Here is a 14,811-nt window from a genome sequence, read left to right on the forward strand (position 1 = left end):
CGCCTTCAGGGAATCTCTGTGGTGCCTTACCTGGACGATCTGCTTTTCTTTGCCCCGTCAAAGGAAAAACTTCAAGAGGACCTGCACAAGGCAAGAGGTCATCTAGAAGCTCTGGGATGGATAGTGAACATCAAGAAATCGAATCTCACACCGGCTCAGCGGGTTCAGTTCCTAGGGTTTCAGTTATGCTCTGTGGAACAAAAAATCTTCCTACCAGAAGACAAACAGGTCAAAATATAGAATTTGGTAGCAAGGCTACAAACAAATCAGTGGTGGTCGATCAGAGAGATCATGTCAGTCCTTGGAAACCTGACTGCATCAATTCCAGCTGTCCAATGGGCAAGGCTGCATTTTCGGCCACTCCAATATTTCCTCCTCAGAATCTGGGATCACAATCCAGAGACTTTGGACTTAAAGGTAAAAATCCCCACCAAGGTCAAGAGGTCCCTTTGGTGGTGGAGAAATCAGATAACCTTGTCCCAGGGTTTGGCCTGGTCCTTCCCAGCAGACCAGAGGTTAACAACGGATGCCAGCAGTTGGGGGTGGGGAGCCCACTGGAACCAAAACCTGGCACAGGGGGTTTGGTCTCACACCGAGACAAGGAAATCCTCAAATTGGAAGGAGTTAAAGGCAGTCGGCCTAGCTCTAGCTGCCTTCTGTCAAAATCTTCAGGGGACTCATGTTCAAGTCCTTTCAGACAATGCCACTACAGTGGCATATCTAAACAAGCAAGGGGGCACAAGAAGCAAAACCCTACAGCTGTTGGCAACGGAAATTCTGCAATGGGCGGAAAGGCAGTTACTTTCCTTGTCAGCAATCCACCTAAAAGGTACACTAAACAGTGTGGCGGATTATTTAAGCAGGCAGAAGATCCGAGAAGCAGAATGGAGCTTAAACCCAGAAGTCTTTATGTTGATAACCAAGACTTGGGGAAAGCCAGAGGTGGATCTGTTTGCAACGAAAGAAAACGCAAAACTTCCACTTTACTTCTCACTCTACAGAAACGACAACTCTCTGGGAGTAGATTCCCTGGCACATCCCTGGAGGTTCAGGTTGGGGTATGCCTTCCCCCCCTTTCAGCTCATTCCGTTGGTATTGAGAAAAATCCAAATGGAAAGAGCCTCAGTGATCCTGATCACTCCTTATTGGCCCAAAAGGGTTTGGTTTTCGACTGTCCTTCAACTATCAGTCAAACCTGCTTTTCAGCTCCCTCTTCGTCAAGACCTACTGCTTCAAGGTCCAGTCTATCATCCAGAAGTGGAAAAGCTAAAGCTCACCGCCTGGTATCTGAGGAGCAACTGCTGAAAAGGAAAGGATTTTCAGATGCATTAATTGCTACTCTACTTTCCAGTAGGAAAAAAGTCACAAGGAATATATATGCAAAAGTTTGGAGGACATATAATACCTGGTGTGAATCGAAAGATCAAAAATTGGACAGTATTACTTCAATTTTGGAGTTCCTACAGGAGGGCGCAGGAAAAGGTTTGGCAGTAAGTACCCTCAAGGTACAAGTTACAGCCCTGGGGGTATTCTTGGAAAGGCCCATTTCTTCAGAATCTTTAATCATCAGATTCTTCAGGGCCCTTACCCGCTCCAGACCAGTGCCTATTAGAAGCTTCCCCAAATGGGACTTGTCGGTGGTCCTTCAGGCCTTCACAAAGGAACCTTTTAAACCACTAGAAACGGTTACACTAAAAAACCTTACCCTCAAGACAGTCTTCTTGGTGGCAATAACATCAGCAAGAAGAATCAGTGAATTACATGCTTTATCAGCTATCGAACCTTTCTTGTCCATATATCCAGATAGGATAATTCTCAAGACGGATCCAGGGTTTCTCCCAAAAGTAGCTTCAACGAGAAACCGCTCACAAGAAATTGTGTTACCTACCTTCTGTCCTAATCCATCAGGAGATAAGGAGAAAAGCTTTCACTACCTAGATGTAAGAAGGGTCCTTATACACTACTTGGAGGTTACTAAAGAGTTTAGATCATCAAACTCTCTTTTTGTTCTTTTCTCTGGCAACAAAAAAGGTCGCCAGGCATCAAAAGGATCAATAGCCAGATGGCTCAGATCCGCTATTTCAGAGGCTTACTCCCAAATGAAATTGTCTCCCCCACAGGGGATCAGAGCTCACTCTACTAGAGCGCTAGCCACTACATGGGCAGAGAAAGCTGGTGCCACTCCAGATCAGATCTGCAAAGCGGCTACGTGGTCAAGCTACTTTACATTTGCAAGACACTATACGTTGGACCTTTTGGCAGCTGAAGATCAGGCTTTTGGCAGAAAGGTCCTGCAAGCTGTGGTCCCTCCCTAAATTGAGTAAGTCTCGATAATCCTCTCTAAGGTGCTGTCCTGAAAGACGTTTTAGGGAAAATTCAAGTTAGACTTACCGGTAACTTGTTTTCCAATAGTCTTTCAGGACAGCAGGAGGATCCCGCCCTATTGTATAAAAATGTATTGCTGTGATTAACCATATCTGTTTATGTGTTCCAGCATGGGCCGGAGGTACTCTTCTACAAACTGATGAATGGTGGGAGAAGCCTCCTTTTAAAATCTGGTGGATGGGGTGTTTCCTAATGAGGAGAGGGAGGAGCCATCTCTCTAAGGTGCTGTCCTGAAAGATTATTGGAAAACAAGTTACCGGTAAGTCTAACTTGGATTTTTTCGTTCACAATATCGATATCGCTCATTGATGGCTGGACATTAACAAGTAGAATATTGGCCGATCGCTCGCTGAACGGAAATTTTCGTCCGATATTCTTATCGTGTATTCCGACCATAAGTGTAGCAATATGGTTACATTTAATGAAGGTAAAACATATAGCAACTCACATAGTTGATGAATGATTAAAACAGGCACATCTAAGTATGCAGGCATCCGGGGTAGAGCTGTCCACATAGACCACCCTCTGCATCTCCACCGCCATTGACTTCATCCCTTCCATGCTAGGCGCCACGAGCGCTTCTAGCCTCGCTTTCAGATCGCTCTACTGCAAGCTAGTCTTCCCGGTCAGGAATGCAGACTGAAGGCAGTGAGAGTCGGCAGTGCGGAGGATGGTCTATGTCAGGGGTCTTCAAACTATGGCCCTCTAGTTGTTCAGGAACTACAATTCCCATCATGCCTAGTCATGTCTGTGAATGTCAGAGTTTTACAAAGCCTCATGGGGTGTGTAGTTCCACAACAGCTGGAGGGCCATAGTTTGAGGATCCCTGGTCTATGTGGACAGCTTTACCCCGGATGCCTGCATACTTAGATGTGCCTCTTTTAATCATCAACCATGTGAGTTGCTAAATATTGAACCTTCATTAAATGTAACCATATTGCTAGAATGAAGTGCAACCTGGTGGCGTCGAATGGACCAAAACATAAAGTCCCAGAGGCGTTCTATTGAATTTATGTCAGGCGAGCGTGGGGGCCATTCAATGCTATCAATTCCTTCATCCCCCAGAAACTGGCGGCATACTCACACCACATGAGGCCGGGCATTGCTGTGCACCAGGAGGAACCATAGACCCACTGCAACAGCGAAGGGTCTGACAATGGATCCAAGGATTTCATCCCGATACCTAATGTCAGTCAGGGTGCCATCATCTAGCCTGTAGGCCCAGACCATTGCTGACCCACCACCAAACCGGGCATGCTAAATGATGTTACAGACAGCATAACATTCTCCACGGCTTCTCCAGACCCTTTCACGTCTGTCACATGTGCTCAGGGTGAACCTGCTCCCATCTGTGAAAAGCACAGGGCGCCAGTGTTGGACCTGCCAATTCTGGTGTTCAATGGCAAATGCCAATTGAGCTCCACAGTGCCGGGCAGTGAGCACAGGGCTCACTAGAGGACGTCGGACCCTCAGGCCACCCTCATGAAGTCTGTTTCTGAATATTTGGCCAGAGACATTCACACCAGAGGCCTGCTGGAGGTCATTTTGTTGGGCTCTGGCAGTCCTCATCCTGTTCCTCCTTGCACAAAGGTGCAGATATCGGTCCTGCTGATGGGTTAAGGACCTTCTACGGCCCTGTTCAGCTTTCCTAGAGTAACTGCCTGTCTCCTGGAATCTCCTCCATGCTCTTGAGACTGTGCTGGTAGAGACAGCAAACCTACTGGCAATAGCACGTATTGATGTGCCATCCTGGGAAGTTGGACTGCCTGTGCAACCTCTATAGGGTCCAGGTATCGCTTCATGCTACCAGTAGTGACACTGACCCTAGCCAAATGCAAAGCTAGTGAAAAGCAGTCAGAAAAGATTAGTAGGGGGAAAAAATGTCAGTGGCCTCCACCTTTAAAACCATTCCCGTTTTGGAGGTTGTCTCATTGTTGCCCATCTAGTGCACCTGTTGTTAATTTCATTAACACCAAAGCAGCTGAAACTGATTAACAACCCCCTCTGCTACTTAACTGACCAGATCAATATCCCAGGAGTTTAATTGACTTGATGCTATACTCTGATTAAAAAGTGTTCCTTTAATTTTTTTTGAGCAGTGTAAATAATGTGTCCTCCCTGTATATAGTGTGCCGTGTATATAGTGTGTCCCCTGTATACAGTTGTGTCATGAATATAGTGTCCCCCCCCCCTTATAAATGGTGTGCCTTTTCCCTGTATACATTGTGTCCCCTGTATATAGTCCCCCCTGTATATAGTGTGCTGTGTATATAGTGTGCGTCCCCTGTATACAGTGTGTGCCATGTATATAGTGTGCCCTCTCCCTGTATACATTGTGTCCCCTGTCCCTGTTTAGTGTGTCCCCCCTGTATATAGTGTGTGCCATGTCCCTGTATATAGTGTGTCCTGTCCCTGTTTACAATGTGTCCCCTGTAAATAGTGTGTCCTCTTTCCCATGTATATAGTGTGTGCCATGTCCCTGTATATAGTGCATCCCCCCTATATATAGTGTGTGCCATGTCCCTGTATATAGTGTGTCCTCTGTCCCATGTATATAGTGCGTCCCCCTATATATAGTGTGTGCCATGTCCCTGTATATAGTGTGTCCTCTGTCCCATGTATATAGTGTGTCCCCCCTGTATATAGTGTGTGGCATGTCCCCATATATAGTGTGTCCTCTGTCCCATGTATATAGTGTGTCCCCCCTGTATATAGTGTGTGCCATGTCCCCGTATATAGTGTGTCCGCTGTCCCATGTATATAGTGTGTCCCCCCTGTATATAGTGTGTGCCATGTCCCCGTATATAGTGTGTCCTCTGTCCCATGTATATAGTGTGTCCCCCCTGTATATAGTGTGTGCCATGTCCCTGTATATAGTGTGTCCTCTGTCCCATTTATATAGTGCGTCCCCCCTGTATATAGTGTGTGCCATGTCCCCGTATATAGTGTGTCCTCTGTCCCATGTATATAGTGTGTCCCCCCTGTATATAGTGTGTGATATGTCCCTGTATATAGTGTGGCATGTCCCCGTATATAGTGTGTCCTCTGTCCCATGTATATAGTGTGTCCCCCCTGTATATAGTGTGTGCCATGTCCCCGTATATAGTGTGTCCTCTGTCCCATGTATATAGTGTGTCCCCCCTGTATATAGTGTGTGCCATGTCCCTGTATATAGTGTGTCCTCTGTCCCATTTATATAGTGCGTCCCCCCTGTATATAGTGTGTGCCATGTCCCCGTATATAGTGTGTCCTCTGTCCCATGTATATAGTGTGTCCCCCCTGTATATAGTGTGTGATATGTCCCTGTATATAGTGTGGCATGTCCCCGTATATAGTGTGTCCTCTGTCCCATGTATATAGTGTGTCCCCCCTGTATATAGTGTGTGATATGTCCCTGTATATAGTGTGTCCGCCCTATATATAGTGTGTGCCATGTCCCCGTATATAGTGTGTCCTCTGTCCCATGTATATAGTATGTCCCCCCTATATATAGTGTGCCATGTCCCTGTATATAGTGTTTCCTCTGTCCCATGTATATAGTGTGTCCCCCCTATATATAGTGTGTGCCATGTCCCTGTATATAGTGTGTCCTCTGTCCCATGTATATAGTGTGTGCCATGTCCCTGTATATAGTGTGTGCCATGTCCCTGTATATAGTGTGTCCTCTGTCCCATGTATATAGTGCGTCCCCCCTGTATATAGTGTGTGCCATGTCCCTGTATATAGTGTGTCCTCTGTCCCATGTATATAGTGTGTCCCCCCCTGTATATAGTGTGTCCCCTGTCCCTGTATATAGTGCGTCCCCCCTATATATAGTGTGTGCCATGTCCCTGTATATAGTATGTCCTCTGTCCCATGTATATAGTGTGTCCCCCCTGTATATAGTGTGTCCTCTGTCCCATGTATATAGTGTGTCCCCCCTGTATATAGTGTGTGCCATGTCCCCGTATATAGTGTGTCCTCTGTCCCATGTATATAGTGTGTCCCCCCTATATATAGTGTGTGCCATGTCCCTGTATATAGTGTGTCCTCTGTCCCATGTATATAGTGTGTCCCCCATATATATAGTGTGTGCCATGTCCCTGTATATAGTGTGTCCTCTGTCCCATGTATATAGTGTGCCCCCCCTATATATAGTGTGTGCCATGTCCCCGTATATAGTGTGTCCTCTGTCCCATGTATACAGTGTGTCCCCCCTGTATATAGTGTGTGCCATGTCCCTGTATATAGTGTGTCCTCTGTCCCATGTATATAGTGTGTGCCATGTCCCTGTATATAGTGTGTGCCATGTCCCTGTATATAGTGTGTCCTCTGTCCCATGTATATAGTGTGCCCCCCCTGTATATAGTGTGTGATATGTCCCTGTATATAGTGTGCCCCCCCTGTATATAGTGTGTGATATGTCCCTGTATATAGTGTGTCCCCCCTATATATAGTGTGTGCCACGTCCCTGTATATAGTGTGTCCCCTGTTCTGCTCACACATGACTGCCCCCCCCCCCCCAGTAGGAAGAGATGGTTCCTAGTGTTGCACTTGCTGTGATATGTGGCTAGTTGTATACAGTGTGTGTACTGTGAGGGTGGAGGGGGTGACCCCGGCACAGGAAATATATGGGGGGGGGGGGGTATAAATGACAGAAGATTGTAGCTGCTGATTAGCCTGTAGCCACACTGTGTATGCATATTATTCCGGGAGGGGGAGAGTGTATGGAGGGGGGGGGTCGGCATGTGCGGGGTCTCCCAGTCTGCTTACAGGGGCGGGGGGAGTGCTCACAGGGAGGGGGGACCGGGGGGCGGACACAGATTCTCAGCCCGGGGGGGCATCAGACACAAAGAGGCTGCGGAGAATCCGGTCAGAGCTGCCCCACATTCTGGAGTGGGGGGGTCTCGGAGTCCGGTGGGGGGGGTTTCATTTTCGGGGGGGGAAGAGAGGCTGAGCAGAGGACGGACACGGCACCGACAACCCGCACCACCGGGGCTCCGGAAGAGCGCGCACCCGCGAGAGGCGGAGGGGAGGAGCCAGGCGGGTACGCGCACCCAGGTGACATCACCCTGAACCCCTAATGTGCAGTAGGGATCCCCCTTGTTATCCCCTATCCAGCACTGCTGTCGGCCTTTTATGCTGCGGACCACTGGACCCTCCCATCATCCTCTGGGCTCCCCTCCCCTCCCCTACAACTCTTCCCTCACATTCATTCCTAAACACACACATTACCACTAGGCTAGCTGCTGTGTGGGGTCACCACCACCACCTCACTGCACTTCAATCTACAACTCCACCCAGTCAGGGATATATATCTATATATACACTTTACAGAAAATACCTCGGGAGCCCAAGGTGCAAGCTTATCTCATTCTTCTCAGTATGGGGGGGTGGAATTTATACAGAACCCCTGGGGCACTAACTAGCTTATACATATGCAGTTCAGCAAGTTTGAAAGAACAAGGTAGACCCCACGTTGTTCTGTATACAGAATATATCTAAGGTGCCTGCCGTAAAATGACTACAATATGGGCAAATAGGGGCCCTCCTGGTTCTGACCAGACACCCCTGTTCCCCCAGGACCCATAGCCCCCCCAAAGTTACTACACTATGGCCAGCCAGGGACAGGACAAACTGGGGCCCTCCTGGTTCTAAACGGACCCCCCTGTTCCCTTAGGCCCCGTAGCCCCTCAAAGTTATTAGAATATGGCCAGCCAGGGACAGGACAAACAGGGGCCCTCCTGGTTCTGACCGGGCACCCCTGTTCCCCCAGGCCCCATAGCTCCCCCAAAGTTACTACAATATAGCCAGCCATGGACAGGACAAACAGGGGCCCTGCTGGTTCTGACCGGACACCCCTGTTCCCCCAGGCCCCATAGCCCCCCCAAAGTTACTACAATATGGCCAGACAGGGACAGGACAAACAGGAGCCCCCCTGTGCTCCCAGGCCCTTTAGACCAATTATAATGACTACAACATGAGCAGCCAGCAACAGGACAAACTGGGACCCTCCTGGTCCCAACCAGACCCCCCTGTGCCCCCAGGCCCCTTAGCCCTATTAAAATTGACCAAAATATTGGGAGCCAGTGATAAGTCAAACAGGGACCCTCCTGGTCCTCGGGCAGATTCCCCCCCCCCCCCACCCCACCGTGCTCCAAGGCCCCCATAATCCTACTAAAATAACTACAATATGGCCAGCCAGCAACAGGACAAACAGAGACCCTCCTGGTCCAGATTGGACCCCCCTTTTCCCCCAGGTCTCATACCCCAACTAAAATGACTACACTATGGGCAGCCAGCGACAGGACAAATTGGGACCCTCCTGGTCCCAAACAAACCCCCCTGTGCCCCCAGCCCCCATAACCCTATTAAAATGACCTGAATATGAGGAGCCAATGATAGGTCAAACAGGGACCCTCCTGGTCCAGATTGGACCCCTCCCCCCTTTTCCCCAGGTCCCATAGACCCACTAAAATGACTATACTATGGGCAGCCAGCGACAGGACAAACTTGGACCCTCCTGATCCCGATCAGACCCCCCCTATGTCCCCAGGCCCGTAGCCCCATTGAAATTACTACAATATGGGGAGCCAGTAATAGGTCAAACAGGGACCCTCCTGGTCTCAACCAGACCACCCTGTCCCCCCAGGCCCCGTAGCCCCAATAAAATGACTACAATATGGCCAGCAAGCGACAAGACAAACTAGGACCCTCCTGGTCCTGACCAGACCCCCCTGTGCCCCCAGCCCCCCATAGCCCCATTAAAATGACTACAATATGGGGAGCCAGTGATATGTCAAACAGGGACCCTCCTGGTCCCGAGCAGACCCCCCCTGTGCTCCCAGGCCCCATAGCCCCACTAAAATAACTACTATATGTCCAGCCAGCCACAGGACAAACAGAGACCCTCCTGGTCCAGATTGGACCCTCCTTTTCCCCCAAGTCCCATAGCCCCACTAAAATGACTACACTATGGGCAGCCAGCGACAGGACAAACAGGGACCCTCCTGGTCTCAAGTAGACCCCCCCCCCCCCCCCGTGCCCCCAGGTCTCTTAACCCTATTAAAATGGCTACAATAACAGGCAGCAGGAAAAACAGGGATCCTCCTTGTCCAGACCTGATCCTCCAGAGCCCCACTATTTTTGCTATGGCTGTAGACACGCCACTGTGAAAGCATACACCAATAAGGATTAGTTCCAAAAAATTACATTTTGGAATTTTAGTATTTGGAAAAAATACATTTTGGAAATTCGGCCTTTATTTGGGACCATAGGGACAAGAAAACTCAAAAGAGAAGGATGCATATTTTTCAAAGTAACAAAACTCTAGTGCTTAGTTTAACTTTGCAGTTTGGGGCCGATGAGAATAGGCGGTTGAGCAAAGGCAGCCAGATGGAGTTACACATCCTGTGGCTGCGATGCTTAGCTTCATGGCATAGAAAAATTACCCTGTTCCGCAGTACTGCCACTGAACCCAACTTTTCAAGAGAATAGGGCTGTACAGCAACCATAAGCCAAACATTAGGCCCATGGTTGCGGTGCATTATTACCATTCAAAAACTCTGCTTGCTTCTTTTAAAAAAAAGCATTCTGGAGGTGGCAGTACTATCCCCTGAATGACTTTAGCTGCACCTGAATATTTATTCACCTCAGATCTTCAGAGATGAATGCAGGTTGGTCAGAGCCCTTACCTTGAATATGGTTTCATTCAGGAATAATCATACCTATTGTAATGCGCTTGTGGATCCCAAACTAAAACAAAGAATTCAAAACATTGCCATGACAATCAAACTAAATTTTTCTGTTGCTAAGACCATAGTAAATGCTCTGATGAACTATTTTTCTGAATTTTCATTTGAACATTTGAAGGTGTATGGCCAGGTACACTTACATTATATGTGCTTATATGCAAAGTTGTTGATGTGATGTTGGTGTCTGCTGCCTTCTTTAGGTCTAGCATTGCATGCCCCTGAGTCATCATCCCACCAGCATGGAGCGTTTGGCGGAGGGATGCGGACCATCGTACTACACCTATCAAGTGAGCCAGCACAGCTCAGATGTTCTCAATCAACTCAACCAGCAACGCAAGAGTGGAGGTCGCTTCTGCGATGTGGTTCTCCGGGTGGGCGAGGACAGCTTTCCAGCCCATCGTGCGGTTTTGGCTGCCTGCAGTCAGTATTTTGAGTCGGTGCTTGGAGAAGCAGAAGGTCCAACTCCACGTGAGCTTGAGATGCACACCATCAGCTCCAAGGTTTTCGGGGACATTTTAGACTTTGCCTACACAGCTCGTATTATTATTAGACTGGAGAGTTTCCCAGAGCTAATGACAGCCGCTAAGTTCTTGCTGATGCGCTCAGTGATTGACATATGCCAGGAGGTAATCAAGCAATCTAATGTACAAATTTTGGTGCCTCCTACAAGGCCAGAACTCATGCTATTTCGATCAGGAGCTACTGAGCTTGGCTTTCCTTTGGACATGACAAATGGTTCTGTGATGAGTGGGTCAGGTATTGCAGGGTCAATAGGGGATGAAGAGGAGGACGCTGTACGGCCTGGGCCAGCTGTGCCAAGCCAGGCTTCTCTTATAGCACTTGGGGGATCATCTCAAATTTTGCCCTCGCAATACCAGGTGGGAATGCAAGGACTTGGAAGCAAACGTGGCCGTGGAAGGCCAAGAAAGCCAAGTGTATTAGACTCTGTCCTCTTTGGTGCCGTCGGAGGCTTACGTGACGGAGCAGTACTTCCTTGTGGGCTTTGTGATAAAGTCTTCACAGATCCTTTGCGACTCCGCCAGCATGAAGCACAGCATGGAGTCACAAGTCTACAGTTGGGATACGCTGACCTTCAAGCACCTCGAATAGGGGAGAATGGGTTATCACAAGACGAACAAGCAACCCCTCGAAAGAGGAATCGAGCAAGGAAACAGGTGGCTTGTGATTTGTGTGGAAAGATCTTCCGGGATGTGTACCACCTGAACAGGCACAAGCTATCTCACTCTGGAGAAAAACCATATTCTTGTCCTGTATGTGGACTAAGGTTTAAAAGAAAAGACAGAATGTCCTACCATGTTCGCTCACATGACGGTTCAGTGGGAAAGCCCTATATTTGCCAAAGCTGTGGAAAGGGATTTTCTAGGTGAGTAAGCGAACATAAGAACAAATACTTTCTGTTTCTAAAAGGAGAACTTTACTTTACTTTTTACTTTGCATAGAGTAAGGGATGGTTATAACACGTCAGGGTTTCTTTTGCCATCTGTGACCCATTGGGGAGATTTCCCTTCACTTTCTATCCATAGCCACAACAGGGAGTGAGAGGAAATCTCTCCAAAGTGAAGGAAATTTCTGGCAGTCACCAGAACTAGTTGTCCCCATTGGGAATTTTTTTCCTCTATTTCTGATCTGGTGACCACTCAGTGATAACTGTCAATTATTGAAGGGAAATGTTGGAAAAACTTCCAGGGGTGGGATATTCCTCCTTGGAGTGGATTGAGAAACCGGTTTGTTTTTTTATGTTTAGTCCACGGATGAAGGAAAAAAAATAACAGAGTGTATGGTGAGCTTAACAGGAAAACAAACTGCATTAAAAGCCTTAGTGCCGGTTCACATTATTGCGGTTTGCGAGATCGCATGTAATTCGGAGCGCACTGCTCCTAAATTACATGCGATCTCCTGTGCGGATGCGAGTTCAGCCATACACTTTGTATGGCTGAATTTGCAGCGCATCCGCAGCAAACTCGCACATGAGGCATTTTTTGAGCCGCATCAGAATCGGATCGCACAGTGGTTCACACTTGTGCGATCCGATTCTGTGCGAACTTGCAGATCGCACTGCGATATGCGATCGCAACTGGGGATGTCGTTAACTTTTAATTTACACCCCCTGCGTATCGCATATGGCAGTGTGAACTGCCAGATGTGCGAATGCGATGCGGGAACACGCTGCATATTCGCAGCGTTCCCGCATCGCAGAAGTGTGAACCGGCACTGACAGTGGTTCTTATACCTCTCTACTCTATCCAAAAAGTTATACTCTAAGCAACTGGAAAATGCATTGGTTTTAGCACAAAATCAGGCCTGATGCTAGATTTGTAGTTGAGCAGTACTCAGATGTTTACATAAATATACCTTAAGGCTCCATTCACACTTGTGCGACTTTTGTCATGCGACTTTGGACATCAAAGCTGCATGACAAGTCGTAGCCCATTCTTTTCATAGGCACCCGTTCAACTTTGAAAAAGTGCCTGCACTACTTTTATGCAACTTTGATCCAGAAAGTATAAAGTTGGATCAAAGTTGTACTCAAAGTGGCGCCCCAAGGTCGTGCTGGAAATCGTGTGACTTTGGAGTCGCTGAAATGTGAATGGAGTCTTGGGCAAGCTACTACTCTAACTTCATGCTCACATTTGAGTGTTGGATCAGTGTAAAAGAGATGCCTTTCCTCTATTTTTGATTGCTTTTTATTTCTGTGGAAATGTTCATTTTTTTGCAGTGGTAAACAAAAGAGACCAATTGATAAAAGGCAGTCTACATTTCCTCATTCTGTTGTTAAATATTTAGGGTGAGATCTAGCCAAACCAAGAAGTCCTTTTGGGCTGAGGTCAGACAGGAGAATTCATGTTTTTTTTTTTATCATATTGTACAAGCACCTTATTGAGTTTGTACATCTCATTGTGGCAGTCAGTAGGAAACTGTAATCCTGTTAGTTCTAAGCTGTGAGGATCTTTTACCGGTAACCAGAGTTGTATAAAGTACTCAAAACCCATACTTGAGTAAAAGTACAAGTGCTCGATCAAAAAGTGACTTGAGTAGAAGTAGTAAAGTATTCAACATTTTTTGTACTTAAGTATTGCAAGTAGTTTTTTTTTTTAAATTTTGCTACTCAAGTACTGAAAGTAAAAGTACAAGTACTGTGTTATGTAGTTATTAAAGAAAGAAGTCAAAAGTTTGAACATCATATTGTTTTTTATTATTTCAAATGCAGCTTTTATTTATACATACAGTAGCTTTTATTTTCGTATGCGCTGATAATACACATGTTTTGAACTTCATGAAACCTGCCATCTACTGTTCTGGCAGTGGTCATTTTTATAATAGTAACGAGTAACTATGCAGCACAAAAAAAAATATCGGAGTAGAAGTATTGAAATCATTGAAAAATGTAGTGAAGTAAAAGTGGAAGTAGGAGAAAAAAATTCTACTCTAGGAAAGTACAGATACCGCCTTTCGGTACTTAAGTACAGTAGTGAAGTAGTTCTACTTAGTTACTATACATCTCTGCCGGTAACACTGATGTAGTGTAATGATCACAAGCTCAGCAACGTTTTTTTGTATTCTGTGACTTTAAATAGTAAAATATGCTGTCATGTTCCACTTTAAACAGATTTATCTTATTTGGAGGAGGGTAGGCACACGATCACTCTGCCATTGTCATACGAACCAGTCCAGAGGTGTGCCCTAACCTCTGACTTAGCTGTGACATGGTGATAAGAGCTTAGTGTTACCTTTTTATTGTTTTTAAATTTTCTATATTTGCCTATGAAGTCTCCATTATAATTCATATATCATACCTTGCAGCCCTCCTAGTGGATTCTCCTTAGGAATATATACTAAAAGCTCAGTGCAGAGGCTCAGCCTGTCATAACCATAGAGGGGGGGTCTTCCCACAGGAACTTGAACAACAGTAACAGCTTGGGTGGAGTCCTTCTTTAAAACCAAACCCAGCCAATTTCTTTTAGCTTCAAACAGACTGAAGAAGTTTGGCATGTTTTTTTTTTTTTAATTTTTTGTTTGTTTGTTTGGCATGTTTTTATTGCTGTTTGCCACTTCATTGGACAGATTTCCCCTCACTTTTTGTCGCTGAGGCATAAGGACGGGAAATGAGAGGAAGGCGCTCATTGGAACAGGAGGGCTAAAAAAATTCTATATAGACTATATTACCAAAAGTATTGGGACACCTGCCTTTACATGCACATGAACCTTGTTGGCATCCCAGTATTAGTCCGTCGGGTTAAATATTGAGTTGGTCCACCCTTTGCAGCTATAACAGCTTCAACTCTTCTGGGAAGGCTGTCCACAAGGTTTAGGAGTGTGTCTATGGGAATGTGTGACCATTCTTCCAGAAGCACATTTGTGCCGTCAGGCACTGATGTTGGACGAGAAGGCTTGGCTCGCAGTCTCTGCTCTAGTTCATCCTGAAGGTGTTCTATGAGGTTAATGTCAGGACACTGTGCAGATCAGTCAAGTTCCTTCACCCCAAACTTGCTCATCAATGTCTTTAAGAGCTCCCTTCACTGGAACTAATGGGCCATACACACTATAAGATTTTCTGAAGACTTTTTCCTTTAGATTTACCAAAACCATATAATATGAGGTCAAACCTAAACACTTTCAATTTGTATGCAATCTGGCAGGCCCTTGCACTACATAGAAAAGGTAAATCTGAAGG

The 14,811-nt window shown here is 46.6% G+C and overlaps 1 protein-coding gene across 5 annotated transcripts in view; it reads left to right on the plus strand.

Moving 5' to 3' along the window:
* The first annotated feature begins 7,230 nt into the window (after positions 1 to 7,230).
* Positions 7,231 to 14,811, plus strand: part of PATZ1 (POZ/BTB and AT hook containing zinc finger 1) — a 55,286-nt gene continuing 47,705 nt past the window's right edge. For 2 of the 5 annotated variants that reach the window (XM_082254738.1, XM_082254742.1), the window contains exons 1-2: positions 7,233 to 7,411; positions 10,319 to 11,502. In XM_082254738.1, the coding sequence (XP_082110864.1) occupies positions 10,331 to 11,502 (1,172 nt within the window). In that variant the 5' untranslated portion in view covers positions 7,233 to 7,411; positions 10,319 to 10,330. Of the gene's footprint in view, positions 7,426 to 10,318; positions 11,503 to 14,811 lie in introns of all 5 variants that reach the window. The other 3 variants (XM_082254741.1, XM_082254739.1, XM_082254740.1) reach the window with 3 other exon arrangements.

This window comes from Pelophylax lessonae, assembly GCF_965119305.1.
Source record: "Pelophylax lessonae genome assembly, chromosome: 1".
Lineage (NCBI taxonomy): Eukaryota > Metazoa > Chordata > Amphibia > Anura > Ranidae > Pelophylax > Pelophylax lessonae.